This window comes from Lissotriton helveticus, chromosome 2_1 (genome assembly GCF_964261635.1).
Source record: "Lissotriton helveticus chromosome 2_1, aLisHel1.1, whole genome shotgun sequence".
NCBI lineage: Eukaryota > Metazoa > Chordata > Amphibia > Caudata > Salamandridae > Lissotriton > Lissotriton helveticus.
This window is the reverse complement of record NC_136059.1, coordinates 482884788-482903799: the sequence shown is the minus strand read 5'-3', so window position 1 is coordinate 482903799 and position 19012 is coordinate 482884788. Positions and strand designations below refer to the sequence as shown.

Sequence of the window (19012 nt, the reverse complement as noted above, 5' to 3'; positions counted from 1 at the left end):
CATGAAAAGTAGAATATATTTTTGAAGCGTTGAATTGCTTTGACGTTGTTCATATAAATGTTTAGCCCATACTATATTTTGTCTACATAATAAAAGAAATAGGTTGTGAGGGAGCTTGTACTGTACATTTATTCTCTTGTAACCGGGGGTGTTCCAAGATGCAACAATTCCGTATGTTTAATATATAGGTCAGGCTACTCATCAGTGAAGCTCTCACGGTGCTGGGCTAGGCTCCTGATCCATCTAGGCAAGGGGATTCAGTCGAAGAGCCAGGTCTTGAGATCCTTCCTGAATTGGGTCAATGACAGGGATTGGTTGAGGGGCAGGGTGTTCCAGATCTTGGCGGCGAGATAGAAGAATCTTCCTTTGGTTCTGGTCTTGTGGATCCATGGGACGGTGGCCAAGGGAAGTTGGGCGGAGCGAAGTTGTCTGGTGGGTACTTGGTATGCGAGGTGGTGGTTCAGATATGCTGGTCCTACATCGTGGACAGCTTTGTAGGCATCAGTGAGGAGTTTGAAGGGGATTCTCTTGTTGACTGGGAGCCAGTGGAGTTGAAGGTGTTTGGTGATGTGGCTGCAGCAGGGGATGCGGAGGACAAGGCTGGCTGCAGCCTTTTGAACATTCTGTAGTATCGTAAGCTGTTTCTGGGTGACGCTGGCATAGAGTGCATCGCTGTAGTCGAGTCTGCTGGTGATGAGTGGGAGCGTCTTTATGGATTCTGTGGGGATCCATCTAAAGAGGGCCCTCCAGCAGAGTAACAAATACATTTTAAGTGACTGGATTTACTTATAAGCTTGAAAGATATTTTTTTACGGAGTTTTATATAGAGCAAACGTTTCCCGAAGGTATCAGAGCACTTTACATGAGCACCAGTTGCCTTTCAGATGGACACATTCATTTTTGTTAGGCACAGGGCGATTACGTGATTTGCCCAGAATCACAGGTCGTTGTGTCTTACTTATTTCCAAGCTCTGATTCATGACGAGCCACTGAAACAGTTTATGGATGGACAATAAACCTAAAATTAATGTAGGTAAATCAAATTGTATCCAATATATCAAGCAAATTAAAACCCATCCCTTTACCTTCAGTTGAGTAGCCCACTTCAACCAGTGTACGTAGTAAGAAATCTAAGGTCTAAGCACAATTTTCAATTCAACTTAGATTCTAAAATAACTGCAAAAACCAAGCCTTGTCACTTACAAGAGACTCCGCATAACCCCTTATCTTTCCCGTATCAGGTAGCAGTGGTCTGTCCCTATGTACATTTACTAATGCAAAAAAAAAGAAAAACTGGGATGCGGCGTAACGGCCAGTACTGCCATTTTTGCGACTGGGGAACCAGTTTTTAGTCTTTGTTGACTCAACATCCAGTGATTCTGGGAAAATCACTTAATCTGCCTGTCCGATTTTTTTTTTTATAAAAGTGTTCTTGTGTAATGTAACTGGTGTTCATGTAAAGTGCTCCAAAACCTTCGAGGTGAGTTTGCATTATTTAAAACTGCAATTAAAAAAATAATTCTTGCTTCAGTGAATTTATTCTTCCCTACTTTGAATTTCGCCACAATTGAGGAAATTATATTTGCTGAGAACTGCAATGGTTACAGTCCATAAAATAACTTAATTTAAAGCAGCCTGTGTTACACATTTTCTTACAGCACAATCATTTTATTTGTCAAGGAAATCTGAAAAATAAACCAAGCCAGCCTGAGATCTAGCAAAAGTTTACGATTAGTTGCATGGTGGTAGGTCTTGGAGTCGAAGGGAACAGTCTATGAAATTCCATTCCTCTATTCTTGTATGACCAGGCTAATAAGCCCAGATGTATTCTTAGAAATTGGATATTGGAATAACTCATCTGTCTTTTCTGTTAGTCTACACTTCTATTAGGTGGTAATTTGTACAGCATCTATAGACCCTAGAAATGGAGTGGTAGTGCACGGTCAGCCCTAAAGCTCATGCAATGATTTATTACAACATGATACCTTTAAATCAACAGAGAAAAGCACATTTTTTTAGCAAAATTTATTTTTTGGGAAGCCAGAGTATTAGGAATAATGTATTGTAGAAACTCTCACATCGAATTCTTACGATATTTACACAGAATTCACAAGCATTTACTGCATGAACATACATATATAAAAGGAAGCAGAATCAACTTTCAAAAAACTAATTTTAATCAAAACAAAAAATTGTTGATCATTAACAAGTTTATAAAACAGTGATTTAGTTACATAAATAAATTGATATCAGTGTATCAAATCTTAATTACTTTCAACTTCATGGGCATGTTTACATGGGTGATGAAGTACAACCTTTTACCTAGTATAATAAATAAAATGGAGAGCATGACATCATTTTCTAAACAAAAATACCTACAAACATACCTCTAGCTTGTTCTCTAATTAAGGGAACAGGAGACACTAGACAACTTTTGCACCAAAACATAAAAAATTGCTTGAAAAGCACAAGGATACAGAACCATTCAGCTAAATTAAAGACACTATAGTAACAAAAGTTGGTATTTAATATAACGAACAGTTTGGTAGTTAGATCTCCAGTTTGGTTATTTTAAAGCATTAAGACAAGGCAAGATAGAAGGCTGTTTTGTTTAAGTCTAGTGAAAAAAAAGAATGTAAAAAAAAAAAATGAAGTAGAACAGTCATACCTCCACAACTTTCTGTCCTGCACAAAGTCCAAATACCTATGCAGAATACATATATAATATATATGTACAAACATACATATTACATACATAACTATTTGTGCATGCAGATTAGCTTATGAGCTCACTGCAAAGGGGTAATTTTTAGGTCAATCGTTTTGGAATTAATTTGTGATCATGTCCCTTTGTGTTTGTAGGCCAGAAGGCAGAACTCCTACTCTGATAAACAGTATTCTAAATGCTAAGGCTTGCTGCGCTGGCAATGTTTTTTGATGTCCCCTTAACTTTCACGCCTGGTACAAGCATGTGTACGTGCACTCACTAAGTACATATAATATACTTAATATATTATATATAAATACATGTTTCTCCGGTAGATCTGTCCAACCATGTGATCATAAAAGGTGGCTCTGCATAGATGCCCAGCATTTAGTTTCACCACCCGAGCCAACCCCAAGGCAAGGCGCACTGCACTAAGTCCTTCTGATATGTTTTCTTTCACCTTTGTGTTTGTTTAAAACCAAGCTACTGCAGCTTCAAGTATTTTGCATTACATAGAATATTTTTTTTATAAATTAGTTAGTTATACTTTTTCAATATTCAGACATATACTTTAATATATATACACAGTACAATAAATGCTCTCATTCTTTTAATTTTTTTGATAAATCCCTGAGAATGTATGTTGACAGTCGCTAAGTTTCCACATGCACAAGCGTCGTGTGCCATGCTTCTAGATGAACAGCACTGCAAAGCCACGTAGTCAGCCTTTTAAACTATTAGTTAGCATTTCAGGTTGGCATTGGTGGTGTCGGTCGGTTGGTTTAAAGATGCTGAAATGTTAAGGATGAGTTATAAAGGAGTAAAGCTGGAGCCATTCGAGGTACTTGTCACAGGATGGAGGTTTTTTTGTTTGGTTTTTATTTTAATCTTTTTTAAAGCCATTGCGATTTCCTTTGAGGCTGTGAACGTATACATAAGGACAGTAGAGCTATGTGGGCTTTTGCCACTTGACAACATATACTCAGTGTAAACCAAACATTTTAAACCTCTGTCTCTCTCATACACACACAACAGGAAAAAATAGAAACACAAACTTTCACAACATGACGATTTTTAGTTCGAAAACTCAATATAACTATACACATAATACCGGTGCGGCTCTGTTTTTTTTCTTTTTTCTTTCCTTTTTTTTTAAGTTAAAAAGTATACAAAGGCAGGCTCAAGTAAAAACAAACATCCCTCCCTCACTTCTCCCACCCTCCCATCCCACCCCAGTTGGACATTTTCATCAACCAAACCGCTCGCGGACCAACATCATCAGTTTCTTTTTGCCTTTGTATATTTGTTTTAGGTTGTCAATGAACTGCGTAAACTGAATATGTCCATCGTGAGCCATTAAGAAGGTCTCTCGGGCCTTGCTGAGGAACTCTATAAACTCACTATAGTGTCGCGGGCTGATGTGTGTAAGCCGCGAGTGTGTTGTATTGATGTAGGCCCCAATCGTGGCATCCAAAAGCTGTCTTAGCGGGGCCTTGTCTAGGGACATAAGTTTACCAGAGTTCCTCCTTCCATGCAGTCCCACCATTCCAGGTGTGGTCAAAGTGCACCTGCGCAAAATGTCTGAGAGTACTGTAGCACATTTGACACTTTTGACCACCAGAGGTATAATAGCCGCTAGTTCATTTTTCCCAAGGGAGTGGCTGAGCGCACAAGCCCACAAAACGTCATTAATGGCAGGGTGTGTATCCTGATTGTAACTCAGGTTCAGGTGCGTCATGGCCAAAGTTGCCAGCTTGTAGGCCCGCATGGGATAACCACGGTGTTCCATATACCTTGCTATGGTAAAAAGCTGTGTGTAGCTCATGCCCGTGGTAGCAGCATCCAGAACAATTTGGTAAGCAGTCTCAAAAGCTATGTGATCCTTTTCACATAAGGTCAGTGCAGAGAGGGCACAGTTCTGAGGGTCCTTCATGGCACACTGGAGTGCAAGCGTCCTAGCACTGCTAGCCAGTTTCTCCTGCTGGTGGCAGTCCAGATGCAGCCGGACAATAGTGCTGTTCGACATTACAGTTGTTGCAACAATACTAGTGGCTTCCGTTGGAGTGAAGAGAGTAAACCAGCTCTGCATGATACTGTCCAGGGCATAAACACCTGTCGAAGAGAAAGCAGAAACATTACAAATGAGCAGAAGGAAGAAAATTCAAATAAAACTGGCTATTAATTATTGTAACCTTCAACCAGATTAGCCAACAGACCAGATAAATGTGAAAAACACTTAAACTCCATTCCTGACCACAGGGTATGTACAAAGTGAACTGCAGCCTGCTGGTGCTTTTAAAAAAGCAAACATAATTGGAAATATTTCATTTTCTTTAAAGAACTCTGAATAGATGTTCAAAATTAAGCCGAAAATTACTATGCTCCCCAAATCGTCAGAGCAAGTAAAAAGGAAGTCCATGCTTCAACAAGCACTTATCTAAGACTGAGAGATTACAAAAACAAAGACATAAGTTGTTCCCTCAAGACGATTCGTGCCCCTCAGGAGAAAGTATATTGGGAGACTATACTGATTCAGGACACAGACTTTCGCGAGAGCTCACCAATTCATCTTATTGGACCAAAAGCACCATAGTGCAGTTATAATACGTAGGATTCTGTAACCCCGTATAAACGGTAGTCCCTCGTTTCTTTATAGTCGGTGACTTGTGACGCACCAAGTCGCCGATTATAAAGAAAAGATGTCAGAACTAGACTATTATAAGGTTATTGCAGTCAAATTCTGACATCACAATGCCTGCTGCCAGAGCCAGCAGCCCAGGTGAAAAGCAGGTCAGGTCACAGAGCATATTTAAAGCAGCCGTTTAAAGCAACTAATGGAAGGTTGCTTTTCTTCCTTATGCTCCATTTTAATAGCTTACAAATGTCAAGCAGAGATAATTATTATTTTTTGCACTCCCTAGACAGAGAAAAGCTCAAATCTTTCTGCATGTTTTTACACGTTCCAAGCTACTACAGCTTTATTGAACGGTTTCCAAAATCTGTTTGCAAAAAAAATCTAAAAGTTTTTGATGTGTTTAATTTTGCATTAGAGGTTTTATTTTTATTCTTGGTTTGCAAACATGCTCGCTATTTTATGTGAAAGAGCTACGCACCAAGGTCTTGAGCGGTTTGTGGTGAAGGTGATGGCTTGACCATGTATTATATGGGATAAAGTACTCCATGCTGTTTGTTAGTTGAAGTTCCAAAACCTTATAAAGAACTCGGCCTTTGGCCTCATTCCTCTATATGGTTATGGGACTCCTCTGACTTGCAATATCCTTCTAATGTACTCCAGTGGGTACTTTATCACTTATACAAACTAAAGGTTCTTGTTATTCACGTATTACTGCTTTCATTACTCATAAGAATACCCAAGCTTGCAAACTATAGAAAAAAGGGTGAAAGTTTTAAACTGAAATGGTGGGTGGGTTCGGATTATGTAGTCCTGGTGCCAGCTGGTAAAGGCAAACATGATGGCAGAGGGCGGCTAGCACTATCCAGTTCCTTGTGAACGCAAACAAGACAGACCTCCAAGGCTTTAACTAGCACAACTATTAATACCCAAACTTTTTTTTTTTTTTTAAATAAAACACAGGACTGACATATGTGCTTTTCACTGAGCCACCACTAGCCCTTAGCTTTAGTAGTAGATACCAGTGATTTTCTACAAGGAAAACAAGTCTAAAAATGTTTTTAAAAAATTACACACAACTTATAACAAGATCAGTTACTAGCAATTTCCTTAAATACACAACATAATTATTGAATGGAGTCAGATTATGGTGTGGCCCACAACATACAAAAGACAAACATAAGTTAATTAAAAAATGAATATCACTTTAATATATAAATGGCTGCAGCTGGTGTTATTCTACCTTATTTCAATCAGAGATGACTTGAAATGTCAGTAAGGATGCCTTTGGGATAGAACACAAGTGCTATTATCACGGAAAGAGGTTTGGGACTGGCTACCTGTGTTTCTGTCCGGTTTTGGTTGTCGCGCTGGTGATTTCTTGGAAACTTAACTCCAACATAAGGATTGCAGGTGGCCTACAGTCCAAAAGTCTGCAGGTGTTGACAGAAGTCCGGTCAGATTAAGTGTGGTGACTGTGCAAAGAGGAGGTTTACATTTATTCAGAAATGTGCCCTGGTGTTGAATTGCTCTAGTAGGGAGTGACTCAAGTGTGGCCCTTGTCCATGTAGGATGTGGACTGTGACTGGTAGATCATTTGAACGAGTGTAAAGGAAGAGTCGGGTAAATGGGTGACATGGTCTGTTTTCAGACGGAAATCTTGTGAGTGAGGTTTGATGAGCAGCAGTTTTTGAAATGCGGAGCTCATTGTGGAAGTATGAAGCAGTGTATGCGAGTAAAATGGTACGTTCAGTTCATTTCATGACTGCTTGGTGTGGGCAATAGGGACATGTGATCTCAAAGCCTGACAAGTGGACTAATGCCTCTGTAACTAGTTCAGAGAGGAGTAGCCAGCTGCAACAATGTGTGAGAAATTAGTATTGTTGGTTTCTGCTGTCATGAGAGCTTGGGTTCGTATAAAGGATTGGAGGTAGGATGGCAAGAGCCAGTTTTAACACTTTCCTGGAAAAAAGTTCTGAAATTTTGCATGTATTCAGAAAGCAGGTTATAACGCTTAGCTGTTTGGACTAAAACTAGTTCTGTCTAACTCAGGCCTTTTAGGACCCGGTCAGAGTGAAAAGGAGGAAAGCGGTAAATACAGACGTTTGTCTGAAGCACATCGCCCAGTTTGCAGGTCTGCAGTGGATAGCACTGGCATGTCAAGCAAAGCGCTTGTAACGGCAAAAGTAAATTTGGGAAGTCAACAACGAAAAGCAAGACCAAGGACTGAGGTCTAGAAATAGCCTGCTAACCAGGCTATGTACATCTGGCAGTCTGTAAAGTTGAAATATCTATTTAGAGCACACTGGTATAGCAAAAGCGGGACAGTAGAAAAGCAGATCTAGGAAGGACTGAGGCCATAAGGGGAAAACCTACATCAGGGTTATCAGAAGGAAGAAGCATACATTTATGACAGTTTGAATGTGGTGCAACAATGGTTATCAAGAATCCATTAGAACGCTTCACTCAAAACTGAAATTATAGTGTTCTCAGGACATACATTGAATACAAATAGAATATCGATTTTAAATTGGTCCCTTTCTGTGTAGGAGTGACCTTTTTCCAATAGGGGAGTGGGAGAGTTCCTGGAATCACGGAATACTGTGCAAGTCATTCATTGCTCCAGAAGAGTAGAAGCCGAGCAAAATTAATTTATGTGGTGAAATATCAATTTAGCTTGGGCTTTACTTTAGTCAACACGGAATGGAAGAGGTCTATAACTGTAATGTCCGGTGACAGTAAAGAAATTGATGGGGCACATAACATGGCGCTGGAATGTTTAATCTGCTTACCTGCAGGCAGACTGGGGCGAATCTGAATGATTAGGGATTGCAAATTAAATTAGCTTCAAATACCATAAAATATTGGGACTTTGATTTAAAATACTAGCTTTGTATATTAAACTAGGATTCACGTGGTTAATTGGAGGCAAAACATTTAGTTGAACGAAGACCTGCTGGAGGCACTCAAAGATTAAGTTGTCCAGGTTCACAACAATCTGTATAGCGTGCAAACAACGCATTCGTCTAAAACACTTACCTACTTCTGTTGCACATGTTACTAACCACCGAACCATCTCACGCCGCCGCCAATTTAATGTGGACAATGTCATGCGCATCACCTGTGTGGATGGGGTTAAAGGCACAGTGAATTATTTGCATACGAAACTTTCAGATAAATACATCCCGCTAGAAATCCTAGTCACAGTTCATTAAATACACACATTTGTTTTCTACAAAATTGATAGCAAAATACATTGTTTTGGAGGGACTACGATATAGCACTTTGGTCTATTTCTTAAGCTTGAATATCTTGTTGTTCTGCATAATGCAGGAGAGCTAGCTTATGAAAGGGCGAGCAATTTCTTTACTTTCCACTATGTTCCCAAAAGAAGGAAATTTGTGGGGCCTTTATTTTTGGTTTTTACAGCACAGTCTAGACCACTTTACATATTAAAAAGGATCCAGCTATATACAGAGCAATTGACATTGAGATTAACAGTAAGAAACATGAAAGTGTTCGTTCAGGGATGGAAAACTGAAAATAAGCAGATATGAAAAGGATAGTATCAAAGCCAGGTCAAACTGATCCATGTGGACTGGGGAACAATGGCCCCTTTCGAAGTGACTGATCTGCTTGGTGTAGTCTGCTCCCTAAAATTAAACCTGTTCAAGAGCAGTTTCCAAAGGAGTTTATTCCCCTCTCGAAGGTTTCGAAACAAGAGTTTGCTCTGATGACCGGTGGTATAGAGTTTGAGCTTTAGTGCACCCTTAAAAGGGCTGTTTGAGTGACTTCTGGAAATTGGCAGTTGAAGGAGAAAGTTCTCAGCGCTTCATAACCATAGTTGCCCACCTGTATGCACAGTGTTTTTAATAGAAAATTCAGGGGAGGATTCAGAGTGTAGGTGTTGGTAAAAGGTACACCAGTTCCAGAATGACTTGCTTAGATCGGACACCAAATGTTCCAGTTCTCTGAAATAATTATCAGGATGTGATACTGCTTAAAAGTCCAGATTGGAATTGCGCTCTTTAGGCCAAGGCATTTAAATGAATCTTGACGAGAAAAAAAGCATGGTTATCTCGCATGCTCAATGATGGACAGCTGGCAGTCTAAGATGTTGAGTCTTCTGACAGCACTCGGATGGGTAGGGTACTGAAGGGGAAGATAAGGAGCCTTATTTTTGGAGGAATTTAATTTAAGGTGGTGGGGTTTCGGAGTCTGGAATTCATTTAGGATCTGTACAAGTAGACTACGTCTTCTGGAGAGGATATTGTTCGATATAGCTCTGGGTCATTGGTGAAGCAGTTGTATAAAACATTCAAGTTTAGTTAGAAGTGCTCCTAAAGAGGGTCGGATTATTCATTGAACACTGGTACACTCTTTTTAAAGTGAAATGTCTGAAAGTAGAAGTTCACAATTTACACAGTGATTTTACAGGTATGAGGTCAACAACCTCAGAAACCAAGCCCTTCATTCCCATCCTTTCATGTAGGATTTTCAGGAGCATGGCATGATTGTTTATCAAATGCTGCAGAGTGATCCAGAGAGAACAAGTGCAAGCTCTGCATTCTCAATGCAGAAGCTCGTTCTGAAGCCAGATTGGTAATATCGGAGGTTTTTTTCCTGCAACTAACAGTTACTTCTGCAAGCCGATCAAGGGAATTTGGTTTAGGAAGGTCAGATGTGAAAATGGCTGGTAGTTGTTCAAATCTTCAGAATCCGCTTTAGCTTTTTTCAGACAGGAGATGTATAATCCAATTTTTAGACCGTCATGTACCACATCTTGTGCAGGAGGTGTTTGAGGATGGCTCTGAACGGTGTGAGGGAGCTAGTAACTTAATGAATGAACTAAATAGGCTGTGTGAAGAGAAGACAATGGTTTATTTCAATTCTGATTGCGAGAGTGGTTTGAAATTACCCCACATATCACACGACTCATGACATCTTCTATGACATCATTGATATCAATGCAACATTTGCAATTAAATCATTTTTGAGAAAACTGCATGGCGGAGGAACCCGGCATTTGATTCACATTTGTAAGAATTCCAGGTCTAATCCGACTTGAACAACACTAGCCCTCATCTGCATGCAAAATTATTTAAATACCATGCCTTTTTCCTTTATGTAATCAAAATTAGATGCTTCATTTTTTATTCAATTCACATACATTGTTTAGTAACCTTTTTCGAAAAGCAATACCACCTAGAGTAAATTAAGAAAGTCAATCAATATGAAGTCTTTGCAAATGGAAATACCTCCTGGTAAAACAGATGTACTAAGTGTGCTTTAAGACTTTGAAAGATAAGCTGCTCGCCCATCGAAGGTCTACAAATTGCGATGCTAGATTAAGATAATTCAGTGTTTTCTTAACATGTAGCGGACAGTCATCTGATCGTGGCAAAAAACCACTTCAGTCCGACAATTCTGGATTTAACAGCATAGTAAAGGTGACCGAACTGTTCTACTGCACACTGTGTAGATCTGTGTTTTGTCAGTAGTACCATCATGCCATGTGCAGATACCCAACCCCTGCTAGAGGATGGAATCATAAATGGTATGCTGCTTCTTGTAAACTACAAGTCATGCAGGCTAATGTTTGGAAAATGAACAGCAGGTGTCGAGCACCCCATTCCTAGACTGTGTACAAACACAAGCCTACTGTTATTAACGAGAAGGCTCCAGTTAGGTGGACAATACTAACCTGAAGACCCAGCTCCAGTGACACTTTCAGAAGCGTAATATCTGGTAAACTGTCCATGAGGGTTGCAATTTTAAACGCATCCTGGGCCAGCTTGAAGATGTGCGATGAGGAGTGGATGTTTTTCTGGATAGATTCTAACACAGTTTCCAGCTTTCGAACATCACCTACAAACCAAACCACAATAAAGAAACAATAAATTGTATGTGATACCAACTAACTAGATCTCCAGCATGCATGCAACAAACGTACTGAAAGAGGGCCGAGACTGGCGGCCGCTCACCAAATGCTTAGTTGGTCCAACTTTTCCACTGGAAATAAAAGTGCAGAAACAAAGCAGCAAAGTATATCCAAATTGACAATGCTCTTTCGGAAAATCTCACAGAAAAAGGCTTGATAGTTCATGCTTCAAACCAGGCCTGAGAGGAGTTTGGGGAATAATGATGCGCCACACGGAGTTCCGCAAGCAGCGGAGCATTTGGACATGCAGTTCGCATTGATTTTCAGTGCCGGGTGTTAGTCTTGCGCTATAAAAGCAGCGCAAACTGCACCATGCGCACGCAAGAAGGCGTTGCTTCTTTTTTTGCAGCTTGAGTACATTTTCTACCAGAGCAGCAGCTTTCTCAACACAAACAGAAGGTTTTTCAACGTGAGCTGTTGTGACCATCCACGACCGCCTGCGTTGAGAAATTTGAACGCCTGCGTTGAGAAATTTGACCACCTGTAATACTATGCCAAGGCTCATAAAGGCACTAGTCTTTTTTTGTCTATATTTGTATTGAGTTTTCATCTGTATAACATCTCAATATTGTAGTGGTTGCGATTACAAATCATGCATTCGATCTGTCCCAATACACAAATTAAAACAGTACAGTTCCCCCAGTTAAGGACAGAATTACACCCAATATTCGGTGCTATCCACCTCATACCACAATTCAAAATAGAAAAACAGTGTCCAAGAACAAATCTAGATAAGTAAACTGTATACACCCTCTCCCGGGTCACTTTGGGATACACCTCCCAGCATCATGTACCACGGAACATTTATCACCAGTCTCCGGGGCTCACCAGTGGGTCTACTAATCAGGATTAGTCTCCTGTCATGCTCTCTACTCCGACTCATGTCCAACTAACTGAGTTTCCACAAGTGGCATGTGTAAGGGGACTCTCCTCCACCTCTATAGGGACCTCTGAAATCATGGCCTGTCAGGCCCTCAAGTCGTCCTCTAATTTGTCATCTCTACAGACTAGTTTTATGTGGATTAGTTCCGCTGTGGCCCATTCCTCAAGTCTTTGGTCCAGTTTGTCTTTGTAGGCAGCAGCCCGCTCATCCAGCTAATTGCAATCTGTCTTTTGGCCAGCATCAGTCCCAGCTGCAGAAACCTTCTTGTAAGCTTCTTGCCCTTGGGATAAGTCCCAAAAGTACCTGCCTAATGGAATGTGGAATCGACCACCCCGTTACCTGTTTTAAGTGGTCTAGAACCGCCTCCCAAAAGAGTTTAAATTTCAGGCAATCCCAGATCATATGTAATAACAAAGCGTCATGAGAACCACATTTGGGGCAGTGAGAGGAACGGTCTGGATAAATTCTGTGTAGTATATGTGGAGTCAAGTATGTTTGATGCACAATATTAAATAGAGTAAGCTTAAATCGCTCATTTGAACTAATTTCTTTGACCTCTACATGCAACTTTCCCCACTCAATCTGTCAAGGACTCTTCTAGTAGTCATCCCATCTGGCCTGCACTGGTGATGGGTCTGCAGCATGGTCCTCTCAACGCCCTGTAGGTGAGATTCCAATCTGCGGCCCCCAGCCGTTGTAACGAAGGTCCGGAGTGTGGCAGTTATGGGTGGCTCTTCAGGGAATGATATTCATATCTTCTGAGTGACCACCAAAATCTTAGCGTACTGAAGATATTGTCCCCAGCCCAAATCTAACATTGATTCAGCTTCCTCTTTTGTGAGGAATCGTTGCCCCAGGTAGAGATGTGTCACAACCTCCCATCGTCCACCTAGTGATGGCCATATGTTGGCTTATTCTTTTGAACGGTATCACCGCCCATAGCGGGGCCTCCGGAGCATACGTGCTTGTTTCACTACTGTTTTAATTGCATATTCCCTTAGTGTGGCCACATGCCCAATGAGATAGGGAAGGTGTACTGGTACCCTCGATCCCATCATGAGGAGATCCGGAACTGGAGTCTCCCCATGGGTACCCTCCAACAGCCGTTTCTCCCAATTGTCATTTTCACCTAGCCAATGTATTGCATGTAAGGCACTAGTCTAAAAGTCATTGCAGGTATCAGAAATCTGAAGACCCTGTATGTTACTGTGCTTTAAAATACTGCTAGCTGGGCTCTTGCTGCAATTCAAGTGTATCTAGTTTTGTGTCTTAGGGTAAATGATAGTAAATGGCTGCGGCCGGCAATACAAAGGACACACAAGTCGGGCTGCCGGGTCTGGTGGCTTAGAGGACTAATGCATCTACTGTAGGCGCTTGTGTTCGACCTCATGGTTACAGGTTCAAATCCAGGCAGGTCCACCCAGCGTCTCATCCTTCCGAGGTCGATAAAATGAGAACAACTGAGTTGGGTAACAAACATCTGTTATTCAGCACCAAGATACCCTTGGGTGAACGCGTGATTTACAAATACACGTTAAGAGTGCAGCTTTGATCTAAAAACATGTACTCCTAATAAGCACATTCGCTGGAGTGGAGTGCTTTGCAGAGAACAGCATTTTTCTATTTACCCACCGCATCTTTCATCAGAGATGACGGAGGTTGAGGCAGGCTTCTCCAACGAGTAGCTCTCCAGCTACCAGGAAGAGGTTTCCCTCAGTGCAAACAAGCCCATTACATTAGAATCATTTTCTGGTTTTAATTCATATATATATGCATAATCTGAAACATTGATCTATTTTCAGAACTCGTAAGCTTATAATTAGGACAAAATGGTTGACTTATCAAAATCTATCCGCCGCTTTTGACACGGTGGATCATTCCATTCTTCTCTGCCGTGTCAGGGCGGCGGGCATTGAGGGCTTGGCCTTCTCGTGGCTTGAGTCATTTTTAGCCGGGAGAACCCAGGCGGTTCATCTCACCGGCTTCTCCGCGGCCTCCCGTAGGGTTGAGTGTGGGGTTCCCCAAGGCTCGTCACTCTCCCCCCTTTTATTTAATTTGTACATCTTCCCCCTCATTTTTATGTTACAGCAGCTGGAGGTCACGGTGTTCAATTACGCCGATGACCTCCAACTAATTTTTAACCTCTCCAACTCCCCTTCATCTGCCCAGAACGTCCAGTCAGTGATGAGATTCATCCAGGACTGGATGAACTGCAATCACCTCAAACTTAATCCAGACAAAACCGAGCTGGTCTTGACTGGAGGTGGTTGCAGTCCATGGTCCCCTTCCTTCTGGCCCCCCTCACTCGGTGTCCCTCCTTCTCCTGTGCCTAAAGTTAAAACCCTTGGGATTTTTCTGGATTCACAACTTTCTATTCACTCACACGTTAGCTCAGTCGTCTCCTCTTGTTTTTTTTCTTTGAGAACAATTAGGAAGGTTTCCCGTTTCTTCTCTCTCCCCGCCTTGAAAATCATCGTGCTAGCCTTGGTATTGTCCCGTATTGATTACGGCAACGTAGTCTATAACGGGGCTCCCGCTTACGCGATCCACCGCTTGCAGCTGGTAATGAACCAGGCTGCGCGCCTGATTCATGGCCTCCCCAAATACCATCGGGCCAGCCCACTATTAAAGGCTCTACACTGGCTGCCGGTGCGGGAGCGTGCTCTCTTTAAGCTCGGCTGCCTCACTTTCCAGGCAAGAGCAGGGACTGCCCCTAAATTTCTTTGTTCCGCTGTCATCCCTTATCTCCCCGGCACAGAGCTCCGCTCTTCCCACGCGGCCCTCTTAGCCATCCCTCGATTTAAGAAACTGAGGGCTGGCGGCGCGAGGTTCGCTGTTTTGGCCCCTACCTTTTGGAACTCCCTCCCTGTTGCCCTCCGCACTGTGCCCTCCTATACCCAGTTCCGGAAGGATCTTAAAACTTTTCTTTTCATTAAAGCCTATTCTGTTTAATTCCCTCCCTCTGCTGACATCCTCTGTTATCGCAATAGCGCCATGAAACCGCTAGGTAGAAGTGCGCTGAATAAATGCTTTTAAATTCAAACTCAAAATTCAAATATTTAAAGCGGATGTTTGCATGATAAATCAAGTAGTCTTGGGGAGACTTGCTTGTTTGATTACCTTCGTGCCACTGGCACTGCAGCCAAGAATGTTGCGTTAGCCATGTTGAGGCGTCCCGAAATAATAAATAAATTGTGTGTGTCTTGTAAAGCGCACTGCTACCCGCACCGCAGGCCTCGTAGCGCTATAGACCGCTGGAAAACCCATCCTGGCTTTCCCTGTGAGATAGTCCCTCCTGGGAGTCTCCAAGGTGAAACCAGGCATCCCCGGCGTTTGTGAGGGGCCGTTGTGGAGATGAGGCAAGCTTAATGCCCAGAGTTGCCGAGTGTGATCCCTGGTTAGAGTAGGCACCGAGGTGAGAATTATCGAGTCCGCTGACCCTGGTCCAAGACCCTGCCGCGTCGGGAATCGAACCCTGGTCCCAGGCCATTCTCTGCTCTCGGGTCTGCCGCCTCTAACCAGTGAGCCACACCACTCCACTAAGCAACTTTTGAGGTTACTGCTGATGTACTGAGGTCATCGCTACTGTTAATCTTTAACAGGGTGACCCCAGTTGTATTCCTTAGCCAAACATGTTCTATAAACAGCCGTCCATTCACAGCAGTGTAAGGTAAAAGAGCAGATGGAGGACCCTAGCACAAGCAGCTTCGATTCTCTAATCTCTTCAAGGCTGGGAAAATATATTTAAAAAGCCACTAGTAAGCAGGCTCTTCTCGTTCACATTAGAATGTCACTCCATCAAGGGAGCAGGTGAATAAACAAGTGACACAGACGGGGGCTAATGGTGAGGAGTGGGGTTGGCAGGGCCTCTACGGTTTATGGGACATAGCAGTGGGGCTGAAAAATACTGGGGCCCCCATTCAGGTCATTAACCAGCATTTAGGTAGGCTCAGACTATGCGCATGGATTTTGTTTAAGAGAAATTAATCAGCCCCCCTCAGCAGTTTGAAGGGAAGTCAGTGGGCGCATGTAAAAAGGAATAGAAAGGAGATACGCTGGTTCTGCACGTCACTTTCTTCACGTACCAGTCCTACTAATCTGAGCTAGGGGTACAAAAGGTACCTCTACATGACATTCAGAAGGATCCTTATACACAACTGCCGAGTAGACTAGGGTTGTCCTGTAATTAAGGAATAAAAGTGTATCCGGTCTTTTACATGAGGGAGGTGGAAAATGACCCAGACAATGCATCTAGAAGGATTTGAAGGGTAAGAGGATGGACTAAAGAGAATAAGCGTATGATTCAGAAAGATACGCAGTGACTATTGTATTGCTTCCATTATCTCTGTTCATTCCTACTGCCCCTACCCTGTCTTTGTGAAGCGCTCTGATATCTGTAAGGATCTTGTTCGCGCTATATAAAACTTTGAATAAATAAATAAATAAATAAATAAAAAAACAAGGTAATGCAAGGTGCCCTGAGTAGACAAGCAAATAAATTGAATATAAAGGTGTATGAGAAGACGTAGCAATTAGAGGAAAACGTAGGGACCGGGGAAGCCATAATGTACAGACCAGTAGCCCAAGTCTCAGTGCTGTACGACCCTCATGCTGTTTTCACTAACATTTCACATTACCAGAGGTGCTCACGGTCATGACTAGTTTATTATGTTTATCATTTGCCTTCTGTCACTTATGCATGCATTTGTAATGACAAAATAAAACACGTACAAAACTCTCCTATAAAACAAGCATTGACAAAGCAAATCGGTTCAGAAAGTTAAACCTATCGGGGTTGCTAATCCATTTGTTAGATACTCACTGTGGAAATGCATGCATCTGCGGCGGTCATTCCTAAATCGGTTAGTTCAAATAATACCATGGTGGATGCTCGTGGAGGCCATCTTTGAATGAGTTAGTTGAAATACTACAAACTTGTTTCATGGAGACTGCCCATACGCACTTGCAGGCTGCCATTTAAGGTGGGCGCCTGCTGATAGCGTGGCGGACAAAAGGGGGGGGGGGATTTAAATTAAGTTGGAGCAGGACAGGGATGTAAGGGATGTAAGGAACAAGCAGGGAGGGACAGGGAGCAAGAAAGGAGCTGATGGAGGGAACATTTAAAGAACAAGAGGGACGGGGAGTTGAAGCAAAGGCAAGCTGGGGAGGTGTGGAAAACATAAAAATAAGCGGCGGGGCGGGCAGATGAAATTAAAACGCAGGGGGAAGCTACGCATCAGGAGACCGCAAGAAAACATGCGCTCGGGGATAGAGCCTAAAAGAAAAAAAGTCGCTTTTGATACAAGTGGCCTGTGCACACGTGATAAATAAAAGAGCAAATAATGTATATCTGTATTCTAGACTTGCAGTAACACAGCAATCACAGTAGTCCACTGTGGCGTTTGTTCTCTGCTTAATGCCGATCAGCTGCCCAGCCCTAAATGGTCTACCCGAAAAAAAGAAGCTCCCTGAATGCAAGCAAGGCAGCAGAGGAAGGAAGTGGACATGAAACAGTCAGTAAACTGGGACCCAAGTGCTGGAGCGGACAAACAAGAATAGAAAGGTAACCACTGATTGAAGAGGACTGCAGCAAGAAGCAACAAAGCAATCCAATCATGAACCAACTATGGGCTTACACAAAGTCCACTATGTATATTGGTAATAGTTCTGGTTAACAGACCGCTAAAGCTGTCCATAGCAGAGATCTATAACGTGAAATGTACAATCTACTCAAGATCTAGCACAGATGACCAGTAGAGTACATGATTAAAGCATCACAGAACCCCCAATACTGTTCACAAATACATGCAATCTACCTGAAAACACTTCAGAGGTGCAGAATAATTCTGAAATATAAACCGCAACCTTAAAATAGTGCTGAAAACAAAGCATTCAACATTTTTTGCTGAAACTGATACAACTAGATACACCGCAAGTACCACGCATCAGGCGTAAGACTAACGCATTTCAGTGTCGTGATCCGCATCACCGCACTTAAATGCAAAGTCACGCATAAGCGGCATAGCCTGCCTCGGCTGTCATGAAGACGCAGCCCTGCTAAATAACAAACAAGCGGCACTGAAAGTGATCGCAAAAGCGATCGCTATTGTAAAAACAAAAAACATGCCCGAGAGTGGTGGGCGCTGCGCGCCACTACGAGCCATATGTTTTCAATCATCGCGCCCGTGTCTGGGCACGATAATTGAAAACATGTGGGCTTTGGTGCGCGTAACAGACACAAATAGGCCATGGGCGGGGCATTGTGCCCGCCTTTAGCCTATTGCGTACTCTGTTTTAAAAAAAAAAACACGCAAACAAAGCACAATAGCGGAACCCAAAAGGAAAAGCACACGTACGAGCGTGTGCGATTCCAGGGTCCGTTTTCAAAACCCGGACAAAAGGGCTCTCGCCTGCGCGAGCAATGCTGCGTCCTGCAAAGCAGGGCGCAAGCCCTAAAAAATGCTGCGTAATTGAAACAAAAAAGCTAGAGTAGCATTTGCGCTCTCGAAGGTACACAGTTCCCACCATGCTTGGGGGTTGGCTTTACTGAGCTGCAGGGCTACAAAGTAGCTATAGGCTATCTCCGACAAAACGGCACAGCATTACCTCCATGCGACTGACTTCAGGATAGACCGGGCCCAAAGGCTACCGCGACGTCAGCACTCGTTAACAGACTTAAGAGGCCCGAGTGCAATAGGTGGCTCAGGCTGGAGTTGCTCACCATAATGTTCTGGAGGCTGCTGTAAAATTTTGTAAACCTTGATGATCCGCCGTAACTGGACCCAACTCAACGGAGCGCGGCAGCCCAGATCTCACCACTGAGCTGCTCTGCTGAGCACAGTCTGAATG

General features: G+C 42.6%; 1 protein-coding gene across 1 annotated transcript in view; it reads right to left on the bottom strand.

Moving 5' to 3' along the window:
* Positions 1–3831: 3831 nt before the first annotated feature.
* Positions 3832–19012, bottom strand: part of ZSWIM6 (zinc finger SWIM-type containing 6) — a 527701-nt gene continuing 512520 nt past the window's right edge. Inside the window, exons 12-14 of the mRNA XM_078675132.1 lie at positions 11044–11207; positions 8379–8460; positions 3832–4819 (exon numbers count right to left, since the gene is read on the bottom strand). Of these exons, the coding sequence (XP_078531258.1) occupies positions 3957–4819; positions 8379–8460; positions 11044–11207 (1109 nt within the window). The 3' untranslated portion in view covers positions 3832–3956. The remainder of the gene's footprint in view (positions 4820–8378; positions 8461–11043; positions 11208–19012) is intronic.